At 46.3% G+C, this 25,082-nt stretch overlaps 1 protein-coding gene across 1 annotated transcript in view; it reads right to left on the bottom strand.

Moving 5' to 3' along the window:
* Positions 1-12,941, bottom strand: part of LOC128891559 (probable G-protein coupled receptor Mth-like 1) — a 136,459-nt gene extending 123,518 nt beyond the window's left edge. Inside the window, exons 1-3 of the mRNA XM_054151133.1 lie at positions 11,796-12,941; positions 9,485-9,757; positions 5,786-6,021 (exon numbers count right to left, since the gene is read on the bottom strand). Of these exons, the coding sequence (XP_054007108.1) occupies positions 5,786-6,021; positions 9,485-9,757; positions 11,796-12,316 (1,030 nt within the window). The 5' untranslated portion in view covers positions 12,317-12,941. The remainder of the gene's footprint in view (positions 1-5,785; positions 6,022-9,484; positions 9,758-11,795) is intronic.
* Between the last annotated feature and the right edge of the window lie 12,141 nt (positions 12,942-25,082).

Below are 25,082 nucleotides of genomic sequence, written 5' to 3'. Positions count from 1 at the left end.
TCGACGCGTGCGATCCGATCGAGTAACGAAACCTCGGAGTAACACCGGTGTGACGGAGCTATTTACGTTTACATACGTAAGAAAACTACTGGTCGAGTTTCTTCATCTTATTGATAAATTGGAGCAGCTACATTTTTTTTTACACATTAAGTCTTACAGGCAATTAAACACAAAGAAAGATAATATGGTTTCTAAATTGCAAAGAAAAAAGGTACTCCTTTTGATACTTTTATTTCAGGATGCCGAGCATTTGCTCTAATTTGCCGCGAAAATGAGAAACATTTACCTCGACGGGTGTTTAGTTGCATCAGAGCGTGCAGTTAATCCTTGTTATTTCGGAAACTGGCTGTCTACGGAAGGTAAAAGATTCTATCACCTGACCAAACTCGGCGACGATTTATCATTTGCTCGGAACCGGGCACAGGAACCGGGCGCGAAGCACGGAACCAATCGAGACGCAGAAATGGAAACCTGTGCTCTTGATTTCCTCTCCGTCGTTCAGGATACGGACTATCGACGAGATTTCCCCATAAAAGGGCCGTCGACCGAGGCGACCAAGTCCTCGGTCAAAGCCAAAGTCACGCTGAGGTAATCTCGGGTCAGGGTGTTTTCTTAGGAAATACTGGTCTCCTTGGGGAAAGGACGAAGGAACCGTAACCGGAGCGACTCTGTGAAACTCGCGTTTTCATATTTTCTCGACAACTCGGGAGGTGGGTAGAAATTTTTACACGAGTAACAGACGATAAATAGAAACGCGGCGATTCATTCGCGACATTTACTCGACTGAATTATTCAAATGAATTCGCGTTCCAGGCGGAACGCAATTTGAATCCAATATACGAATTGGAATTTTTATAGAACAAGAACGCAGCCTGCTCGATTAGTATTCGCTTGAACTCCATTTTTCCATGTATTCCCATGAATTAAGAGAAATGTTTGGTAAGCCCCTCGTAGAAGAATTAAATACGTTACGATGTGATTCCAGACTATTTCGATTAAATAATACACAAAGGTCAGCGAACCGGTGCGGGTTTTCCTAGAATCATTCTATTGTAAACATTCTATTAAATCCTCTCAAATGAAATTCCCCGGCAGTCATCGATAACTTCAAATTCGAGCTAAACAAGATCCCTACACGTTTCTGGAAAACGCGATGACGCGACTTGCTTGGACGTCGCACGCGACGCAATAGCTCCAGAGGTAACGAAGCTGGAAAGGATCGATTAGAAAGGTGTTACGACAGGCCAGTCACGATCGTTGGCGAAGGTCAAGTCGCACCTCGACGCCGCGCGACGCCGGAAGAAGAGTTTCCGCGAAGTCGGCCGGGGCTGGGAGGTACGGCAGACATTCGCAAGGTCGTGAAAGTAATTAAAAGTGAATCAAACCGGGAGAAAGAGGGGAGGTGAGTCGTAAGTACTTGCGGGCGGGCGCAATTAAAGCGTTACGAAACGAAAACATTCTCCTATGCGCGTTGCTTCGAGAAAACGTGGAATTCTTTTTGACGCACGGAGGCAGGAAGGAAGGGAATAGGATTGTCGATTCGCGATTCGAACCAGCCTTTTTCGTTTCCCGACCGATATTGATCCCCTCGGGGGGGGGGGGGGGGATGAGGAGACTCTATTTCCTTAAATCCAATAAGATTTGAAAGCGGAGAAAAGCGTGGAACGGATACCAAAAATTTGGAAAATAAGAAACGAACGGGTTCCGTAACCGATACGATTCGATAACGGAACGCTTCGATTACCGCCGCCTTCGGAATTTTTGTGGAAATGAAAAATTAAATATACTCGCAAAAATAAATTGAGAAAGATCATAGCGATGAGAAGGTTGTTTTTATCTTTATAAAGCTCCGAAGAGGACCGGTCTACCAGACGATGTGTTTCATTATCGAATGGCTTGCAGTATAAACTGGAGTAAAATGTATAGGTGGTTCATCGTTCAATTGATAACGCATCATCCGAAACTATTATGGTCTCTCAATGCATTCGCAACAGCTGACGTAATTTTTCGTCGTCTTCTCACCTATGGATTACGTCAGCTGTCCGCAGCTGGCGTAATTTTACGTCATTTTGTACTTATATGGAAGCAGGAGACTCTACGCTTCGTATTTATGATTAAAGCGTCTATAAATTGATTCGAAGTTCGCGTAACCGAGTGTTCGAGCGATGACAAATTAATTTCGCCTACAGGCTATTGCGATTTCATGAATTCAAATTTTCTAATTTGCGATACCGCCTGAGACATTCTAATAGTACACAGTGAAACGCTCCCGAGGACAAAATAGATCTGCACGACGCGATCTACCGTTGCAGCCGATCGAAGGCTGCGCTATACGACTCCTGAGACATCGCCAATGCACGCAACGCGCACCACGCTATTTATGCTCGCGTTGCGCCACGGGATCGTAAATCGCGTCGAGATCGACGTTAAAAAAAAAAAAAAAAAAAAGGAAGAAAGAGAGGAACAGCATACAACTCGTTCGAGTAATTGCTTCGACCGCATACCGACAAGCGACAGACTGTCGTTCGAATCGTTAAAAAAGTCCCGTAATTGCAACGCTTAAATGTTTGACCCGTTACTCAACGTCGCGGCAAAGCCGTCGATGCGGGAATCGGTTCTGCGAACAATCGGTGAGCAGCGTTTTCTAGCGACAAGAAGAGTCGCGTTACCGTTAAGCGTCGCGATGGAATTTCCTCGCGTGGTCGAAGCTGGTGCCACGGTAGCGCGAAATTTTGCCGCGTCCACGCTTCGTAACCGGACACTCGCGCCTGAAGAAGAGCGAGGAAACCGCACGAGGCAAGCGTGTCTTTCGGTGTCGAGGAAAAATGCATTCTTTTCAGTCGATCGTGCTACGGGAGTCCGATTCCGCGTTACGTAAGCGTAGTCCGCAAGTTTCTGTCTTTCCAACGACCTTCCTGTGATGGATCGAGTCGGCGGGTCGATGAACTTTTATAGAATGATCGAATGGAAATTTTATTGCATAGAAGCTCGGGTTAAATCAGGGTGTTTCGGTAAAAAAAAATTCACAGGGGACGCCTTTATAATGTCCTAGGACCTTTTTAAAAATGATTCCCACTCCCCGGACTATCCAAGCCGAACCTATTCCAAAAACTGACCAAACGAAAATAAATTTCCACTTTCGACGAATTGAAGCGCGCTCGCGATGACGGTCTGTTTCGGTTTCGAGCGTTCCGAGCCATCCATTCGCTCGCACCCTCGTCTGCAGATGTCGATTTATTTCGTAGACGCTCTGTTCGGCCGGAAATAGAAGTACCGAACACCGTTTGAGGGCGGGTCGATTTAAGAAGCGAGTAAATTTCCTACCGCGAATTATTCCGCTCGCGCAACCGTCGGCCGAGCGAGAAGTTACCATCGAGGCAACTAGATTCCCAACGGCGACCATAATCGAGTTGAATTTTTAACCGGGATTGTTGCCACCGGTTCCTTGAAAGACGACAGAACTAATCGAATTAAAAACGTTCATGAATTTTAATACACTCAACCCCGGGCGAAATGAGTTTTCGCGGTGTTTCTTCGTTCGATTCCTATCCCCCCTCCTCCTCCCCTCTCCCTCCCGTCGTCGAAGACTCGCCTAAATCTTATATTACTTGCGCAGCTACTTGCCTCGGCCCCCCCCCCCTCCCCTCGGGGTGCCGGGGATTAACAATTTCTGGGAAAAGACGGCTTATGCTCTTAGCCATACTTGTGCGAAATTTTAACTCTTGTTCCTAATCTTTATCGAGCAATTTATTCGTACAAAATGATTTCACCTTTATTCGTCGCGAGACTCCAAAAAGTCAGGGTTACCTTTTTGCTCGAATAAAAATCTGAAAAATGCCGTAAATTACCGGGGAACGTAATCGCACAATCGAGTATTAAATAAATGAACGAATCTCTCGCGAAATCGGATAAACGCGGCCAAGTTTGGCCGTAAAAGATTCGAGATGAAACTCGCCGATAAGCAAGAGGAAAGGAAAACTTTCCGCGCGGTTTCCGGGGGAAGGAGCAGCAGAGAGAGAGAGAGAAAAAAAAAAGAAAGAAGTAAACCGAACTGCGGATTGTGGGTCACCCGGCGATCATGTCCCACTTTCTCTTTTTTCCAGGTTTCGTGGACGGCCCATGCCCACGACCCTTCGCCTCCTCTCGACGTAAAACGATCCTCACGGGAAGCCATAAAACTTATGCCGTGCCCATACTCGCCCGGTCCGATTGTACTTTCGGCGTGCAAAAACTCGTGTCCCCATAAAAAGAAATATGTGGTTACGAGGAACGTGACTTTTAGTGGAGTAGGTCTACGAGTACTTGGGTACCTGGATGGCTTTGTTGGGTTCTACGATAGCGAGGCGCAGAACCGACGTATTCGTTGCAAATAGATTGGAAATGAATTTCGATAAATAATTATCTTCAGTATCCTCTAAATGAAATTCCATTCTACTTTATACTATACGTCCTGTACTAAAGGATCAGTCCTATTATCAATTACTATTTTAAAATCTACTATTTAATGATACCTATTATTTAAAACGAAATAGAGTATTTATCGAAGCCCATTCGAAATAATATTTCCTTAGTAGCGTGGAAATTTGTCCTCGTCGCTATATTGGAACGCTGTCCATTCGGCTCGGAGGTTGAGGAATATATCCACGGCAGATTGGGAGCTCCAAACGCAAAGGGATTACGAGGCGAAGAGAAAGAAATACGTTTCATGTAAATTCCCTCGGTTTCCACGGGTACGACATAATTGCCCCCGCGAAATGGACCAAGGTAAATCTGTTCGCGCAGAGGGCCAGGGACACGCGGTGTAAAAGAACGGTACAAAGCGATAATGGCGGAAAACGAGGCGAGATGCAAATGAGAAACCCTGCATAGTGAGACAGAGGGGTGCTCGCAGGTGCGCGCTGTAATCGATTCCCGCGATCGGTACGAGCGGAGAGGAGCGATGCTCTGCGAGGGATTACTACGATTATCCGAATAATTAGCCCAGAGTTTCGGGATAGAGGGGAAAGGGACCGGCAAATAAAGCTTTGGCCCAGCCAACCGACGAATTCGAATTCCATCGGTGCATTTGGTCGCATAGCTTCGACGCGGCGCGTATAATCGACGTGCCGCTCGCGATTCTTCGCGGGGAAAAATTCGAAACTAGCTCGAAACTGCGCTTGCCACCGGGTCTGGTTAATCGACATTCGATCGCGATTCGTTCCACGCGAAATCGCGTTTTCTCCGACGATTAATCTGATTGGAATTCTTTCTGTTTGCTCGACGTGCCGACGCGATAAACAGAAAAGCGGTTCTTTGGATGGTTACCAAAGGAATTCGGAATGATTTTACCCGATTGTCGAATTCGGTGACTTAAACAGTAAATAAATAAACAGTAGTAACGATGTGGGTGTTGTCTCAGCTGTTTCTAAGTTTCTAATAGCGATTTACGGCCCGGTAGCCTATTAATCGCCTTTTTACCATGGGATTTGTTCCCATCATTATGTGAATAATGAATTATTATGACAAAAAAAAAAAAAAAAAAATATAAAAAAAATATACATGTCGAATCGAGTAACCTCGTCCTTTTCGAAGTCGGTTAAATAAATATTAATCTGAAAACGAATGTAATAGATAAAATAAATATTATATAGTACTAACGTTATGAAAATAAAAGATACCATAAAATTCAATCCAATGTAATGTGTTAATTCGCTATGGTAAACGACTGGCCCTCTGGGGGGGAAAGTACGCTCGACAGATCAGGGCTGTCATGAAAAGAAAAGAACGATAAAACACAATGACTCACCTAACGCTTTGCAGCTTCCGCCGTGCAGGGAATCTCCTGCGAGTTGAATGATGGCCATGAGAAGATCACCAAGCATCAGGCAGGCGACATGATGAGTCTGGCAACGCCAATGCAGGACGTGATGAGAGGCGGGCAACAACCAGCCAGCAGCCAACGTTGCTGCCAGGAAGACCGCGCTAATGATGAAGCCCACGGGGTACAAGGTGAACCTGATATCGGCCGCTTGGATCTTCGGTCTGCAAGTTACCAAAGGAAACAAGTTAACTTTTATTCTTTCTTCTGTTTGCACGTCTTAATTAGCAAAGTCGGTCGGTCTGTCACTGTCGGCGCTCGAAGAATTCACGTACCGATCGTCGCGAAATTTCGACGCGTCGGCGTTGTTTGCTTGACGGGAAACGTTTCTGTTTAATTTTCCAGTACGACACTTACACACGGTTTCTCCACTTTCTGCTGGGGTTCGAGTAGCATTAGTAAGCACACTTGACTTGTAATCGTAAGTAGACTTAGCGAATATACAGAGAAATTCGAGAAATTATTCGACAATGTGAAATATGACACGCAGCGACATGGCGTGCTCCTACACGATGAGTTATTACGCGCCGGCGCCGCTAAGGGCGCTGGGCCATATACAGGGTGTCCCAAAACCGCGGCCGCTCGAACGGTCTACGCGCGCTCTGATTGGTCGGGGTTTTCGCTTAATATCTCCTTAACGAAGCCCCATCCGACATTTTTGCAAAGGAAATTGTTGTTCAGAATCGTCTCAGCTACCCCCCATTTCCGGCTCCTCTCCGAGTTTTGGGACACCCTGTATGTTCTTAAATACATCGATATATTTCATTAATATGATTTATATGATTAATACGATTTAATAATAATGATTAATATCATAAACATTAATCTAATAGACAAAATAAATATTATATAATTCTAACATTATGAAAATAAAAGATACTATAGAATTTAATCTAATGAAATGTGTTAATTCGTTAATCGCGCGGTAAACGAAGTGCCCTTTGAGGGGGGAGGCACGGACGACGGATCAGCACACAAAGAGAAAATAGAGGCAAAACACAACTGCTAACCATATTAATAAAATGAATGTCAACGGCAAATACATATTAATAATCGCGAAGAATATCGAGAAACACGTTTTGAGATCCCCCTGATCACGGTTTGAACGTTGGAAAAACTATTTTCAATTGCATTTTTGCCAACTCTCTAAAACATATTCAATCATCCGTTACCTTCTAGATCGACTGAAAGCGAATTTACGATTCCTATTTTACGTCGCGACTACGTAGCATCCCACTGATAATTTCTCGTCTCGACATAACTCCTTTTCGTTTTACGAAACGCAAACCCGTACAATCGGTTCCTCAATTTCAACGTAAATCTACAACCTGTTCTAGCCGGGTTAGCCAAGCAAGCTCAGCGAGTGAAAGTCCAAGAGAGAAATCGTACCTCTGATTCCGAGATTGTTTCAGCTTAGTCACGTCGACGAACGTCTCTCGCGGCGAATGAATAAACACACTCGTCGCGAATAGGGAAAAAAGCCATCTTCCAAGTAATCAACGTGTGCTGAACATCAGGAACGCTCCAAGCGTCTTCTTCACGCTGCACGTACGTTCGTACGACGAGTAGTGTCTCGTACGTATTCGCCTTTTTTCGCCGCCAGAGCCGCAACCACTTTCGCGCGTAAGCGTAAAATTAACCCGGGAAAGTTCAAACCTACCCTTTAACTTCCAGTCTTCCACTGATTGTTTTGTAATATGAATGCAGAAATAATGCATCGACCGAAGATTTTTCATCTTATTATACAGTTCTTCTAAGATCGACAAGGCTTTAAATTATTTTCGCACTTACACGCGAATCAATTTCAACGGTGAAAAAATTACAAGTAGCAGGAGACGTCACCGACGGAGGAAATCGTTTTCTACGCGAACGTATTTGTTTCCTTTCGTCAATCGATCGTTGCGAAAACTTTTCCTCGAGTTATCGGATCCCTGTGTAAACGGACAGGCGAACACCTTCGCTTCTAAACGAAACGAAACGACGATGTGCGGTCGTAGCTTCAGGTGGTACGGCGGTCACTCGTAAAAGCTGCCTCCTCCTCGGCCGCGGGCCACGTGTACACGGTCGCGTTAATTGAGTTTCGAGCGTTGCTTTGCAAATTGCACGCGAAACCCGTGATACGTTTTCTGTGTAATTTCCGGGACTCTTGCGCTCGCGGACCCTATTAACGCCCATCGTCCCGGAATCCCGAGTCCGGACTGGACGAAAGCAACCCTCGCAAACGGAATCCATAATATCGAACCCCAGAACGTTGAAAGTTGTTTAAGAAATTCTGTTTCCATCCGTGTCTCGTATTTCTGTCGTTCGTAACTAATTCCCCGCGATATTCCATTCCATACACAGAACTTCCTGCTGTCGCAGAAATGCTCTTCGGGTGGTATTTACGACGGATAAACTTCGATCTTGTGTATCGATCCTGATTAGTAGAGAAATATTTATAAAACGCGATTTTCTCTGAACTACGTCGCGAACCCAAGATCTTCCTTTCAACGTATAAGAACCACTGGAATACCTGTTACGTCCGGTACAACAAACCCTAGAGTACACAGTGCCGCTATATGTACAATGACGAACAGGTTCTGTCGTTTTAAGGCATACCAAGTTTGAAGATCGAGCGTTCAGAAACGAAATTCTTCATCTTTCGCGTTCGCCACGATCAGAAAAAGGCTCGTTTCGAATGCCGATCGTTCGAACGAGGGAACGAGTCACGAATGACGCGACGTATCTCGCGGATGTGACCTAGAAATTCTTCGACAGAGGAGTGAAAGTGAGCCAGCCAACTTTTTCTGGAGGTGTCATCGATGAAACTCGGTATGTTCATCCGGGCTACCATCGAACATGCAATTAAGCCATACTATAAATCAAGATTGGGACAGCCGATACTTAACCGAGCAAAAAGACGATTCGTGCTCCAAGCTGCAAAGTGGGTCGCTGCATCGATCCACTTTGCTCTTTCGTTAAACCCGAACGGATTAATTCGATCAGCTATCGATTGAAAATAAACTAACTGGAACGAGTGCTCGTAGAAGTTTGTTGTAAATTCGATATTCTTACGATTACAAGTGTTTTTATTAAGATTCTCTTTCAAAACCGCCCACTCAATGTATCGGATTGGAACTGGAAACATAATCGTATGCGCAATTATTATTTCAGACAGCCGCTGTTTATCCATTATTCACGATTTCGGCCGTGTTTTCGCTGCGCGGTTCGTTTTCATCCGGTCTGGCAAAAGTTCGAAACACGCGCTCAGCGACGAGTTCCCTTCGTTACTTTAATTTCGTTTAACGCAGAGGAGCGAGTAAAACGGTCGTCGCACTGTTTTTGGGAGCGTGAAGCTAACGAGGGAAAATCGGGTTGCAGCGTTGAAAAACGAAAGGGTAATAATAATTTTCTTGTGCACGATTGCGGAAATATACTACACCGAGTAAATTACGTAGCGACGCTTTGTTGACTCTCGTAGCAAACAGTCGTTTAGGAGTTCAACGTCGAATATTATTCAAAGCTCTATGATATATTCCTTGTAGATACATCATTTGCTAACGAGTCTACCGTTTCATTCTGGTCCTGGATAGTTTCATTTTCTTTGTTACCAAGAGACAGAACGATAACAGTAGCCTTTGAACGTACCTTTGCGATGCATGCTCCGAGCAGGCGAACACCTTGACCACCTGGTTCAATTCTTTGATCCTCTCGACGCAGAACTGGCCGGTAGGTAATGTGACCCCGTCTATTTCCAAGCCACCGTCTGGCAGTAACACGGCATCCTTCGCGTCCCCCAAAATCGTGAAGTTGTCCGAACGTGGACATGTTGGGAATCCTGACACGATCTCGACGGCGGAGGATGCGTTCGGTAACAACGGCGTGGCGTCTGCAGCTTCCTTTAGCTCAGCACACGTGTGTCTGCAAAACATTAACAACTTTCACGTTCCTGTTCTGTCTGGGCAACCGTTGTTTTCGATTTTCACTGGAGATGTACCAGAATCAAGCGCTGAAAGACGTATACCTCGTTCCTAGAAACGAACGAGTTACAAGGGCTGCGCGCTGTGATTTTTTCTCAATCTTAGTCGCGATAGGTGGTTAAAAAATTTCAGGAAACGTATAACGTACATCTCGTCGCTCGCAATAAATATGTAAATGTTTATCGCACGGCGCAGTGATGATGGATGGCGGTACGCTGCAGTAAAATCTAATGTAATGCAAATTCAACGAACGATAGGTTGTAACATACAGGACGAATGATTTATGTTGCGATGTTTTTCTGTCTCTGAATCAATATGTATAGAACTTGGAGTGACAAATACATTTTAGTGGATTTAATAAATTTTAACAAAAATACGGTCTTTCCAACGGTCCATCACTCTTTCGACTCGTTGGCTGTTCGATTGGAATAGAATGCTCGGAGCGTAAAGGGTTAATAAACCTTTCTCAGACTACAAAGGCTATGAATTAGCAGAATCGCGAACGATTGGAATTTCAGCTGCGAGCCAGGCTCGCGCAGTTTTCGACCGTAAACACTCGCCAGTAAATATAGTCGGTCGCACGAATGGAAGGCAGTGGTACCATGCGCCACGAAAGAAGGTCGTATCGCAGGAATTTATCTAGGAAACGCGCGCTGGCTGTACAGAATGCCAACAAAGTCCACGGAACGCCCAAGCATGAGCGATTGGAAACGCGATTAAAACCGAAACCGACGTTTTCTGTTTACCCCGAACGTCACGCTTGCATCGCAAACAAAACGCGTTCGAGCGACGCTCACCCTCCCCAGCAACCGTTCAATCATTCATTTTTGACCCGAGTGTCAAACGACAACCCACCTTTCAATGGAAAATACACTGCACCAGATGAAAGCAATAAATCCCGCGAAATCGTCGCGACCACCGTTTTGTTCGATGCTAATCGCCGTTATCTCGACATTTCGAGCCATAGTGGCAACACTTGCCACATTTTTCGTTCAGTTATTAGTTGCTTTATTTTCGTAGATCTTACGTTGATTGTATTTAAGTAATTGCAGTAACGTAGTCGACAACTGCTTTTCGCGAAAAGAAGTAACCTATGATATTTACATCGCGTTTGAACAGGTAGGCACGATACGACCTTCTGGTTTCGTTCGTTTTATTTGTTTTTGAGTTGCGACCACGTATGAATACCGTATTTATGAAACCGCCCCGTGTTTACAGTTGGGACATCGGATCCACCGACATTCGAACATTTAGGTATGTAAACAAAAGTACTCGGATTTAAATCGAGACCCGACTTGTCCCAAATCTTTGAATAAATTGAAGCAAGCGTAGTTTCTGGCTGATTGATTCCAATGTTAACGCAACCTCTTCCAAGTATCTCGGATACGGGCAACATCTTCGTGGACCCATCTTGACAAACACGAATAACCCTAACGCGCTAAACTAGTTTCGACTATCACCTACAGATTGTAGGGAGAACAGGAATATTAGATTTGTCGAACCGCTATACCGACCCGGATCTTTTGCCCGCTGGACGACTGTTCTACCAATTAAGCTATCTAACGCGGTGGATCCCTTCGTATTGTGTAAATAGTAAAAAGATATGCTCCGCTATACCTCGACGCTTATTGTTATCTTGTACCTGACTCGTAAGCGATCGTTTACATTATGCTATCGCGTTCGAATAGTGCTTACGCGCCTAACAATACGTTTCCTTTGATACCGTGGTTAAGAAACGGATCGTTTATGGATCTATGTTTGCACGTTTCGTCACTGCAGTAGAATATATTGTCGAAGTTTAGTTCCCTATCTTAAGAACACCGTGTGTCATCGAACTGCTCGCATATCAGAGTACTGCAATGCACAAGAATTCTCTACGAACGGTTGATAACGAATAGTAATTTATTAGCAATTTATTTATTAATTTTTTATTTATTGGCCTATTCGATTTATCGATAAGATTTTTAACCAAAACTTACATTTCCTCGTGAAAAGCCGCGTCCTCGTCGCAGCACCGACGAACCCTGGGTCTCATGGTCGCTGCGGCGTGATTTCCCTCGATTCTCTTCTGCACGCACACCAACAGAGCGTTCGCGTCCACGCAGTACTGATCGGGCTCGAACTTGTCATCTGCGTGGACATCGAGGATTGCCTGTCCGTCGTCCAAAAGCACGAACGGATTCGTGCTTCTGTAGGGCACGAAGGTCAGCACAGAGTTGTCCCCGCACTCTGGCTTCCTCCCCTGAACGATGTTCCACTCCGGAGGCGGATTGGACAGGATCGTCTGACGGGACGGCGAGTAGATGAAGGGTTTCCACACGTTCGCGGTGGCTTCGCAACGGGTCGCGGTGTCCGCGTCGCCGTCGGACGTTTTCACCAGCTCCTCTTTGTCGCGACAACACTTGAGGATTCTTAGTCTCGATCGCGCGAAATCGGTTGGCTCCGAAGCGACCATCGTCACCAGCACGGCCAAAATCGCTGCCAAACGAAACGCCTTCATGGCGTTGCTTTGTGAAAAATACGCGGGAACTCGATTAGAGCGGTCGATCAAACCGAGGACATCACCTGGAAAAACGACACTCCGTTTTACAGTCACTTGTCCCTCGCTGGAAGACTCGATACGGTTAGAGGAATAGAGAAATCACTGTTTTCTTAATCAAGCTTTCGGTAATACAGTTCCAGATAGTGGTCTCAGGCTGCTCGCGAACGACACTAACGATAACCAGTCCCGAACGATCTATCAGACCTCTCTTAGCGACCCGAAATTGGAGCGATCCTCGTATATTTGTAAACAGCGAATGGAACGTTCACTGACAGAAATTCTGTACACTTTTTTTTGCCTTCGGATAATAAAGTCGATCTCGATACGGACCAGTTGACGTATGGATGACGAAAAGAAGCGTCGAATTACATGTATAAAAAGTCTGTTTTGGAGCGTCCCGAGGTATTCTTCAGGATCGAAATCAGACGTGACTCACCCGCTCGGAGGTTTCGGAGTTACTGAAGCGGTCCGACCACGCGGCCGCCTCTCGAGCCACCGGGAGCAGCGTGCTCCGAAGTGCGCGCGCAGACACTTACTGCTCCCGCCCTTATTCAACCGCCTAGCTTTCTTCTTTCTTCGCAACGACCTTCGTCCACGATGCCACCTTACTCTGCGGGGGTAGAATTCGCGACCACGTGCTCGATCCCACTAGCAGCTTCCTTCCCGGAAGTGCAACGGTACTCTGCGTGGAGCTCTGTCCTGTGTTGTTCCCCGTGGGAAACGCGCGCGTCTTTTCATTCTCGATTCCTCGCTGTTTGCTTACCGCCTTACCCGTTCCTGCGACTTATTTGCATCTCGCTCCTGCGCGTTTGCCAAACAGTTCTACGCGAGATTGGACTCTTTTCCTAGCAAGAGTATCCTATATTTGAATAAGCTTGCTTCCAGGAAAGCCTTTGACACGATTCATCACAATATTTTGATATCCAAGTTGACTTTGGTATACACGGAACCATATTCGAGCGGAATAATGAAAATACGCACAGCTCTATTTGTCCTCGTCAACAAAAAAGGACGACGTTGCAGAACTGACAATATGAAAATTAATTGATGTTAACGCAGCACGTTCGTAGAACGAACAACAGTATTGCTCCGCTGTGTTTTTATCATTCGTCGAGTGTAACAAAAATTTATTTTCATTTACTAAACGAACGTAGTTATCAATTGCAACTCGCTGAAAATAGCACCCATGTAGATTCACCGTGTGGAATAAATATAGAGTCGCGTGCAAATGGAAATAAAGTTTATTACCCAACGTTTCGACCCTGGCTGAGGACCCTCTTTGACGAAGTACAATGTTGCCGCAATGTTATATCAATGATAGTTGTACAAATTATTGCACGAAAAATCGTTTCGTTCATGGCAAGGATAATTGTATGGCACTGCCATTCGACGCTATGTCGAGCGACAGGTGGTAGAACAATTAATCGTTACGTATGTGATCCCATTATATACACTTGTGGGCAAAAGTTAAGAAACAAGTTATTCATGGTCGTTTCCCTAAAAATAATGATTTTTAAGATATATCATTGTTGAGGCAAACGAACGTTTTCTTAAGATTTTCGTGTAGTTTTCAAGTACTTGTAAAATGAAAATTCTTGTAAAATTAGAGCTCGTTAACTTTTGTCCGCAAGTGTCTACGGAATGTTGAGGTCACGCCTACTATACATTTGCTCCTATCCTTACGAGAAAATATCGCGCAATATGTAGTTTGCTAATTACCCTGCTCAGAATGATTCGGAGACAATGTTTTCTCGACAAATTTAGAAACGTCGAACAACTGGGTTTTGAAATAATCCTCTCTATTTAAAGTAGGCTAGGTAAAGAAACTAACATCTTACGAAACTTTGTTAAAGAGGCCAGGTCTCCGATATTTCGCAATTCGATCCAATTATTCCTTTCCCAAAAAAAAAAAAAAATTATGAAGCAACCTCAATTATAAGATCGAGTTACTCCGCTTCCTATACACACCGAACCAAAGATCGAGATGATCGCGGAGTCGGGACCGGAGGCAGCACGATTCCCCAGGCTTCCGGGAAGATACAATGGCCGAGTGGAATCGCTGGGAAAATATACACTAACGCCCTCGCGTTCATTATTATTGACACAATAAACACGGAGCGGCGTGGCGAGCCATCTCGGTATCGCGAAATTACCATCTCCGACTATGTATTTTCAAAGTGAACATCCTGGCCTCGGATAAGCAGACGCGGTTCATCGCGATGCAGCTTCTGATCGCGCGAAAGTCGACGGCGATAATGACCGCGAATGAAGGTAACAGTGCGCGAGTTCAAGTCCGTAAACCATCCTCGAGCAAACCGCGAAGACTCGCTCGGTGAAACGCTTTCCGCATAGAGCGCGCCGCTCGTTCCGATAATTTACGGTCGCGTTACGTTCGCGAGATTCACAACGTACCGCCCTGTGATCTCGTTCAACGGGACCTGATCTGAGATTCAGACTGTGTTCTGAAAGTCATTCGACTCGCGATGATAAGAACAATAATATTCCTTCGGTCTTTTGCACGCAATTTTAATTGCTTCGACATAGGGTGCAGTATAATAAATTCTTAATAAATATACTTTCTGTATTTCGTTAAACCGAAGTGAATTCTATTAGAAACCTAACCTTGATTACTCTCGATTCCCGCGAATCGGGAAATTACGTCTGCGTTCGCAACCGAGCAAAAAAGATCTCGTGGAAACGAAAATTCCAAAGAAACAATTTCCAGTTGTTTTCTAATTGCAAGCTTACCATGCCGAGGGAAACATTGCGAAACGACTTCACGGAATCGTTCACTGTTCGTCGATCGCCACCCACCAGCGTCTGTTTCGAGTTGGAAGTTTCTCGAAGTTGGTCCCGCGTCCAGAGTCCGCGGTCGAAAATTGATTTAAAAGCGTCGTTGCATCGGGGAAACCTTTCTCGCGGAAGAAAAACCGCCTAGTAGACTACTTTTTGCCGTCGCAGTCGCTTCGGAGAGAACGCGCGAGACGCCTGTTCCGGGCCGACGAGCGGAAACGGTTTAAAAGTTGCGGACGGCGCCAATTAAACTTCTTCGCCGTTTCGCCGCGGCAAAAATTGGGAATTTATGTCCGAGCTGTAGTCGTGGCTCAGCGAAAATTTTATCAATTAAAGTGTCCTTAGCGTCTTCGAGACCAGGGAAAACAAAGGAACTCCCGCTCGCTTCTGCCCCGCTTTTCTGCTCTGTCACGTGTTTGAAAACAATCAGTGGCGCGGCAGATTTGAATCTAATGAAAAGCGACGGTAGGATAAGAGTGTCATGTTTTTCTTTCAATACATAATTAGGTGTTTAGATCGTCTAGCTTTCCAGTCTAGTGCTCCAGAAATTCAACAGCATAAATATTTTGCCCACGCACCCCTGTCGCAGAAATCCTCTTCGTTTTTAGGGGTAGTATTTGCGCAAAGTTCGTAAATTGCCGCTTTAAAGTGTCCTTAACGTCATCCCTCCAACGAAAAGGAGAAAGCCCGGGGAATTATTTGTCGCGGGAGGCTCGGTGGCGCGAGTCGGGGCTGCTTTTTTTTTTAGACTTAATGCGAAACTTATAGCAAAATTAGTGGAGCCGGAGATGTATGCCGCAATTACGTGGCTGTCCGGCGCGCGCTGAAATATATCCCAGGGAGCAACGAACGGGTTTGGCGCGGCTCGCAATCGAGTCTCGCCGATAAAATCGTTTTTCAAATTTCGTTGCGAACGCACGCGACGTCGGTTAATAGGAAGCTTTGGAATTCGGGGCAGCCCCGACGCGCGGTAAATCACGTGGATCCACGAGGCTCTCCGACGCTGTGCGTCGCGACGCAACCCGCGCACGTTAATAGGTTTGCACGCGCGTATCCCTAAGCGTAATACAGATTTTATCTACCCCAAAGCGTTGTCTACCGACGAAGGGTACACGCTAACACTGGGGCCAGACGGTTTGATCCACGTTGCTTCCAAACGATTTCGAAATCCGGTGAAATCATTGCCCGATCGACCGTTACTCATTAAGGGAATCGCTCGTGCCCAACGATCGTATCGGCCGAAAATAATGCGCTCTGGGGGCCCCGTACGATAATGCAACTCCTCCCCCGATTCATCCGCCAGCCCACTCCCGGCTTGGTTTATGAATTGCAAAATGCAATCGAGCGCGGGATCCGGTTTCATTCGACTAATTGAACCGGCGGAATAATTAAACGAAACGGAGAAGACGCTGCAGGAGAATGCTATACATGCATTGCGATGCGCGATGCTGCAAATGACCAGGATCGGAGTGGATTTCAAGCGGAAAATTGTACGAAATGTTATTGCAACATTGACTACGATCGTTGAAAATTCGTTGAAGGGTAAAGAAATTGCGCGTTGGGAAGCTGCAAGTCTTTATGTCACTTCTTCCCTACGATAAATTTACACCGGCAACCTTCGGACAACCTGTAAAATATTTACAGCGCGAAACGATGGGAAACGCGAATTCTTTCCGCGTTAGGAGGGGAAGTAAAATACTATAAGGAAAGCTTGCAGGAATAAAGTTATTCATGCGACAGAGTTGACGATAAGGTTTTTCGATTAAGTCGCGATGCCGTAAAAGTCTTCCTCCTTCGACGAAAAGGTTACAGCCGGGGTCTGGCGAGCTAATCTCGAGCCCCATAAATACGAGGACCCATGGGAGGAACGTCGTCGATCATAGCGATTCGAAACAGGGGGCGAGAGGGGAAGGAAAATTAACACGGCTCTTGTCGAAGGAGAACGGCTCGTCGTTACCGTTTCAAGATAATCGCGGCAGCCTTGAAAGCTCGTAGACCAAGGCCCCGGAGGATCGCGGTCGCGTTCGGTTTATCGACGACCATCTTACATTATGCATTCTGTCGCGTGCACTTAAATGCCCTGGCACGGGTTCTGGCCAACCAGACGTTACCCGGCGTGGACTTTTTCTAATAGCAATTTACCCATATCTTTATCATCGAGGCGATACGCCCGATACGACGCGTCGTACTCGTGAAAGTAGACGATAAGTATCTCTTTCGGACGGATCTATCTATGATAGTTCAAAGACTTGAAAGCCCAAGGCAAACGTCTATGCGCGTTTGCACGCGTAAAACAACGTATTCAAGAGCAGTTCGTTTTCAAGCCGATTACTTTCGTTATACGGCGATTAGGCGATTCCAAGCTGTTCCCGTGGCTCGTTCCTTGACCTGTGTCAGGTTCGTTGAGACGGACGACAGACGTTTTTCCAACGAACGCGATTATCGCGGAGTCGAGGACTCCGACGACTGATCGGAGATTATTAAAATAAGCTTCGTTAATTAAATGTCCACGGAAGGGTGCGGCGAGCGACTTGGCGATTATTGCAAATTCGCTTAATTCGTCTCTGACGATCCCGTTAGCTAAAGATTTTCATTACGCCCAGAACTAGCGCACGCGGACGGAAGTGGAAATTACGCCTGGCGTAATTAAAAGTGGAGAAGTAAGACGCAAGGACGATTAACGAGGGTTTTCGTTGCGTGTCCACGATTCCTATCGATTATCCACCGACTACAGATCAGCCCTCGATCCAGGGAGGGACGTAACTCTTCCTCGGGATTGACTTATCAATACCAGAAGAGGAAGAAGTTTACGAGGGATATTCGCGCACACGTTTCACGGGCACGAGCGTCGTCTCGGCGTGAAAACTCAATCGTAACGGCCTATAAACGGCGCCCATAAAGATCATAACGGTACATTAAGTCGAGTATCGTCGACGAGCGAAAATTTCGCGGGGCTAATCATTTCCTTCGTCTTGCTCGAGGGGTTCCTCCTCTGCTTTAGAACGCTGGAAAGAAGCTGTTTCATCGATATTTTTGTTCTCGCAACTGTGCATTTTTTTTTAACAAATTACGCCGCTTCTTAAAAACACAATGTTTTAGTGGTAATATAAAATGAAGAATAAAGAATATTTTTAAGGGTTGAAACTTCAATAAGGCGTAACCGGAAGAAGACCGATTTCGTTGAAGTTCTGAAGTAGAAGAGCCCGTTAGAGGTGTCTGAAGTAAATTTAAGACCGTGTTACAGACCCGGCACCGGTGTGTGTACACATCGGAAGCACGCTCAGGCTGCGCTGTTGGTATCACCAAGTAATTTATGGGGCGATTGCACAGGCCGTTCGCAGACTATGCGGTCGCTGGTCAGAGCGTGCATATACCTTCCTCGAAGATACGACGTGCACGCTTCCTGCTTCGAGTACTTTCGCGCCGTTTTGCATATTTTTCACAGCTTCTCGTGCTTTCGTGGCTCGACGCTTATCCAGAAGAGTTTCCAATAGTCAGACACGTATCGACAGAAGGAAAACTATAAACGAAAGATAACGTGGATCGTAGATCTTAGCCACCTGTAGATTTCACGTAGCACGAGTAAGGTAAATGCTTCTATTAGGATGCGAATAGCGAACGTTCTGCTTCAGAGTCATTTTTAGAACCTCTGATAGTAATATATTGGGTTGGTAGGAAAATCGTGGATCGAGAGAAACAGAGAAGTTTAGTCGAGTGTATTGGGGGTGGCCGAGATTTTATGGACACCATAGGGTGGCGTGTGTATCGTGACAGTGACGTTCAACGAGGCGGTAAGAGAGCCTTCCTCCGCGAAGGGATCTTTGTAAACTCAATTTTCTGACTGGCGCGAGATAAGGGCTGGCCTCTTCCGCTCGCCAGCGTCACTGCCACCGGCAACGCTGCTGCCACCCTCGTCACTTTGATATCGATGAGGGTAATTTACGTGAACATTGTTGGCGAAGAAGATTGATGCGTCGAGTGCGTGCAGGCCCACCGAACCTTCCCTCCTCTTCGCCCTCTGCTCTCCCTTCCGCCTCTCCCTGAGCGTTCTTCGCTCTCTTCCTCTATTCACCCCATCTGCTCTATTTTCCCTTAGCCACCCACTCGAGGGTGGCGCGCAACATGATGAATTACGTTTCGACACCCAACGGGACCTGTACGATTGTCCTGCGAGACTGCCCCGTCATTCGACGTATTATTACGCGCGTGAAACTGGCGCCTTGCCTCTTTTGGGGGTTTATCGTGGCCGAACGACATTCCATCCCCCTTCGCAGGACAGAGCAATCAATGACAATCGCCACAACTGCTCCACGTGTTTCAGTTTTATTTTTAGAATAGAGTATAGCTTGACTTGGACGTCATTTCACTTCTTATTCGAATCATTTTTTAATCCAATAAACGCTCGTCTAATGTAACACTCTATCGGTGACGTCTAAAATGAACGGAATTCATCTAGTGGAAAGACGAAAATAATTGCAGCATTTGTCGAACGTCGATGCTTTATCGCGCGCTATCTGCGCTAGGCATTCGCACCTGGATGGTGACGGCGAAAACGTTTGGACCAGTAACGGCTGCGTCGATAAGCTCGTGCGTTCGAAGAATTAGCTCGTTCTGTGCTAAATGAATTTCATTTGTCGACGTCGAAACGAGGCTTTCCATATCGAGAGCCGCGCGTGTGCCGAATGAGAAAGAGAAATGGACGAGTTACGAGCGGAATCAGAGTCATTGTTCCATCGAAGAAGATGAGAGATAACCTTATTTTTGCCTGGGAGGTGGAAGAATAAAAATCCGGTGGGAAAGCGTGGCAAGAAGTTTCTAACGAAGATAATTCGATAGCTGCAATAACGATAGTTCAACCAATGGATGGTTTATCCAAGAGGACTCAATCCATAACTTCTCCAGATCTATGTACACTCCCCATTTCAAAGCTGTACAGGACTCGACAAAAATCGCGAATCAAACGCACGAAATCGTATTTAGATCTATCCCAAATCCCTAACACCGGATTCCTGACCAACGGCTGACCCAAAGCGTCCCATAAAACTGTCGCGAGTCTCGCTGCCTCTGAAACTCCGAAACTCGGGAAACACGGAGGCGCCCTCGCCTCTGTTAATATTAATAGCGTCGTTTCTCAGACGGGCCAGCTCGCGAGGAGCTCGCGCAGTCACGTGGAATAAAGTTATCCGGAAAGACGCGATTCGGCTTGTTACACGTTAGATGCGCGGCGGGTATTAAAGTTTAACAGGACGACAAAGAACGCGGCAGCCCCGGCGAGCAAAGTATCGCGTGAATTCGCATAAAAGAGCAAAGCCGTGTCGTACAGGCAGTAAAACGCGAGCGTAAATGCGCATTGATTTACGTCGGTGAAAAGAATTCGATGTCTCGATTCAACCGAGAGTCCAGGATTATTTTCACCGTTCGTTGGTTCGCCACCCCTGCTTGTTTGAATACGCATAATGACGCCGTAAAGAGCGCCGCTGGTACGTACACGGGACGCTCCCGCGACATATTCACGAGCGTCAGGTAGAAATCCAGTATCGCTGCTTTGCTTCGTTCCAGAGTAAGCCGAATCGACGTCCCTTTATTTCTCGGCTTAATCGTCTCGCCACATTGCTGCTACCCTTAAGTGGACGTTCACATTTTCGAGCTAAGTACTAATAAGTAGACACCTTAAACGATTCGTTCCTTTTTCTTAATCACGAAGAAACCAACTTGGTTCCTCTGTGTTTGTTCCAAGTGGCAGTGGATGGAATTCCTCCATTTCATTACTTTACAGTCGACAAAAATGCACTGAAATCAGGAAATTCGGAGTGCAAAGTGTCAATTGTCTTAAAATTTAAGTCTGGCTGTCACGTGTAAATAAAGCACTGTATCTTCCGTGTCGAGGAGGGAGGAAAGCACGACTGGGCAAAAATTAAAGATATCGATCAAAGGTCCCGCATGAAGCTCCTAGGGGGCAAGAAGAGCGTCTTCTAGGGGTAACGCGGAGGCCTCGGTATCCTGTCGGTTCCGGATGCGTGAACACCCCAAATCGAGTTCGTCGAATGCGAGCCAGCGTTATTCAGTCGGATACCGTCGCTCCTTCGCTCCTGTCCCTCGTCTTCCTGGTTACCCTCGCGCCCCGTTAGAAATCCTCCACCCTCCGGGTCGGTTAGCTTGGCCAGCCAGCGAAACGAGCTTCGACACGGTACAGCGAAGATCAGCAGCTGCGTACCACGGTCTCGCGGTGCACCGTGCTGGTCTTGATAGATGCTCTCACGCCAAAACCTGAACCTAAGACTTAACACGTGTCTATGCGGGCAGCACGAGTCCCTGCTGCGCGTTCCTTTCTCTGGAACTGCAGAAGCCTCTGCAGCTCGACTGTCTCTAGTTCCTGCAATCGCAATCTTTCTAAGTTTATGGCACGGTTGAATCCGAACACGTTGAAGTAAACGAACAATTTATATAATAAAACAGACACGAGTTAAGTGTCCAATAAGATTAGTGTCCAGTAAGACACTAAACTAATAGAGTGCCTCCATTACAATATGTTCTATAATAAATTTGCCTCGCTCTATCGATCAAAGACACCTCCCACTTACATCGAAATTCTTCAGATTGTCAAACATCCACTGCACATCGTTGCGGTTAAGAATCGTCGCTCCAGCCGCTCTCGGGGAAACATGACCCTTCTCTCAGCGATTGCTGGTTCCCGAACGAGCCCTTCTTCCACTTGTTTTTGATAAAGAGTCACACGCTTCGAAGGGACGCTGCCACGAGTCCCACAGGCGCACGGTCTTCTTCATATTCTTTCACCCCCTTTCATCTCGATGTCATCGTTCCAGGGATCCAATCGAGACGCCCCCGTGCAACAGAGCTTCGGGGGTAATGACGACAGGGGGACGGATGAGACCGAATAAAACGTCAAATGCGAAGGTCCTTTGTGGCGTTGCTTGCTTTCGGAGATGGATCGATCATGGGAGCGCGTAACCGCGATGTTCGAGTCTTTCCTGTCCGAGAAACGGTAGAGTAAAAAGTTCCACGGATGCGTTGCTATCGGAAGAAAGCCAATTGCAAGCGATTCCTCGAAACGCAACAGCCGCGCATTAAAATTCATGGGACAGGAGAAGCCAAAAGGCAGCACCAGCATCTGCATACATTACAATTTTATAAAAGTCGTTCGGAGTGGATTAGCATGTTTCGATCGCGGTTCGATCCGTGGTCCTTACGAGCCCGATTTCGACTCGGCCGCAGTTTCGAGGGGAGGGGGCGCACGACGAGCCGTTTAATTATTTTTATGTAAATGGCGAGCGGCAGTCGGGGATTACTCTTGCAATTTCGCGGGATGAACGACGGGGCCAATTCGTGGGGCACGGGGCTGGATACGGGAGACTCGAGTAATGTTGCGAACGCGTTTCTGGCCGCCACGGGGGTTGGAGGGACAAACCTCGTGGGGATGTTTACCCCTCGGTTGGTCGAACGCCTAGAAACAGATGGCAACGTGCTCTCAGTTCTTTGAAACATTCTGGAAATCATCGGGTCATGTTTTTCACAGGGTATACGGTTCGCATAGCAGGTCATCGACTTCGAGAAAGTCGAAAATTTACCTAATCGATATTCGAATAATCGTTTATTGTTCCGATCAGCCATCGTTTGCAAAGGTATGCGATACCTTTCAGGAAACGTGTGATTACTGGTTCGATTATGCTCCTCGTTCTTGTTTCTTTCCTCGTCGTCGCAGCTGTGGAAACTGCCGCGAACGGAGGGGCCACGGAACAGCTCGAGGGAATAATGTTTAAGCATCGAGGAGGCTGGAGTTCAAAGGAGGTATCAAACACGCGTTTCGACGCTGGGAACTCGCAATTTACAATTCCTCTGAAAGAATAACCGTGATCGGAGACCCTAGGTACGGACGTTTTAATTCGAAATGCCCTTCGGTGCGGAGCGGACTCGCGAATGGTATTTCTTTCCTCGTTATTGGAATTGCGAACATCCTGCGGCGGCAAACAGCTGGGAGAGTCGGAAACAGCTTGAGGGAATTATGACGAAGCGCCGAGGAGGCTGGAATTCCAGGTGGTATCGAACACGCACAATTTACTTTGACTTCGCGGGGACAATTTTATTAACGACTGAACGTGGGAAAGGGGAAATGGTTCTGTGTGAAAAGGTGCAAGAAGATAAAGAAAAGTATCGATGTGGGTCATTGGAACGTGCTACTTTTACTTCTGAACCTAATGCTCCAGAACTCGAAAAGAAAAGATAAGAACAGGCCAGGGAAAAAAAGTGGAATCGCGCGAATATCCTTTATTTAACGGAGAATTACCCACGCTCCCGCAGTCGTGACTTACCCAATGATCTATGCCATAGATTTTATGGGAAATTCGATGCCCGAGGGGTTCGTGGAAACAGCAGGGTGCGTTTCGTTTATTGCGAGTTTCGGCGCCCACGAAATCCGCTTTTTCCTTCTGTGACTAATGCTCCAGGTTTTTGTTTGCCCTCGCGACATCCGCGTGTTTGCTGTGCAACAATAAGCGTTACCACTTTCGTCGCGGTGCTCAATTAAACGACCATCACGCGCCACTCGACGAGCAAGTGGGATCCTCGACGATCAGAGGTAATTCTACCTCGACGTATCGTTTACCTCAACGACCATAATCGTCCTCACGAATACAGAGAGAACGCCAGTAGTTTTTTTTTTTTTTTTTTTTTTTTAAAGTCGCTAGAACAAAAATCTCCGAGAGCACTAATTGACACGTGGGAGAAAGGAAATAACCAGAGTGGGCGTCTGTCGAGATAGCGACGCCTGTTTCGGGCCCCGACGCCGCCATACTTTACTTGAAAGACGGATGAGTGGTCGATTATTCCTCTTCCGAGCTCCGAAGCAATTCTTTTTTCTCTGATACATGACAACCGTTACAAAAGAATACATCCATGTCCATTTCACGTTGTACTACGCTATTCTACATTATCAGTTTCCAAAGAGGGCCGGTACAAGATATTGAAAATTCTTAGAAGGTGTTCGACTAAGAATTATTTAACGTTAAATGTTCCCAATGATTTATTTGAAAGATAAAGAGCGTGGAAACCAATTTCCAACGATATTCGAAAGGATTGGGGATTTTCGTCGAGCACCGAAAGCAACTTCGATGCTTCGAGGCCATCGCTCCGAGACTTTGGAGCCCTGTGCAAGCTTTCCTATCGGCAGTTGACAGAAGATAAACAGCGCGGGCTGCAGTTACATACGACGCCGGTCAGTCGCCTATCCCTGATACTTCTCCTCTGGTTTTATTATCTATTTGCACCACGTGCATCGTATCCGATATCGCTCGTATCGCGATCAGAGACAGATCAACACAGATTTCTCTGCGGTTGACCGACATCGATAACTCTGGCTCGTAAAGTCTTTTTAATTAATCGCGATCCTCTTGCAACGTTTGCAGGCTTCGCGGAATGACGGACGAAAATAAGAAATGCGATGGAACTGGAAAATTATTCGATCCCCGACGAATTGAATCTTCTGTAGATAGTACAGAGGGAAAAAATCGTCACCGCGATATCGGTTACCTTCCCGATCAATCGGTTATTGGAAGCAAGGTATAGAATGCAGGGAACAGAAACTTTGAAGCGTCTAGAAAGTAAGCGAAACCTTATGCTTTGATTCTGTTCTCGTATCGAACCATAAGTAAAGTGTACTATAACTTAAACACTGTCTCCACGTGGGAGGCAAGCGTCAGACATCCACTTTGTTGTTCGACGAAATTTCAGACTCCACTGGACAGTCTCTGACTTTAATCAGCTCGTGTTAACGCAAACCACGAACGTTTATTCGTTTCGTCGATGCCCTCCAAGTAATATGCCGCGCGCGACTCGGACTGCGTCACACCTTCGCAGTCACAACGAGTCGTTTCACGCTGAAAATCGTCTTCGCGCGCATTACCTGCTAATTAAAGCC

Source organism: Hylaeus anthracinus, unplaced genomic scaffold (genome assembly GCF_026225885.1).
Source record: "Hylaeus anthracinus isolate JK02 unplaced genomic scaffold, UHH_iyHylAnth1.0_haploid 12002, whole genome shotgun sequence".
In the NCBI taxonomy this organism is placed as follows: Eukaryota; Metazoa; Arthropoda; class Insecta; order Hymenoptera; family Colletidae; genus Hylaeus; species Hylaeus anthracinus.
The sequence above is the reverse complement of the archived record's forward strand: the minus strand, read 5'-3'. Positions and strand labels throughout refer to the sequence as shown.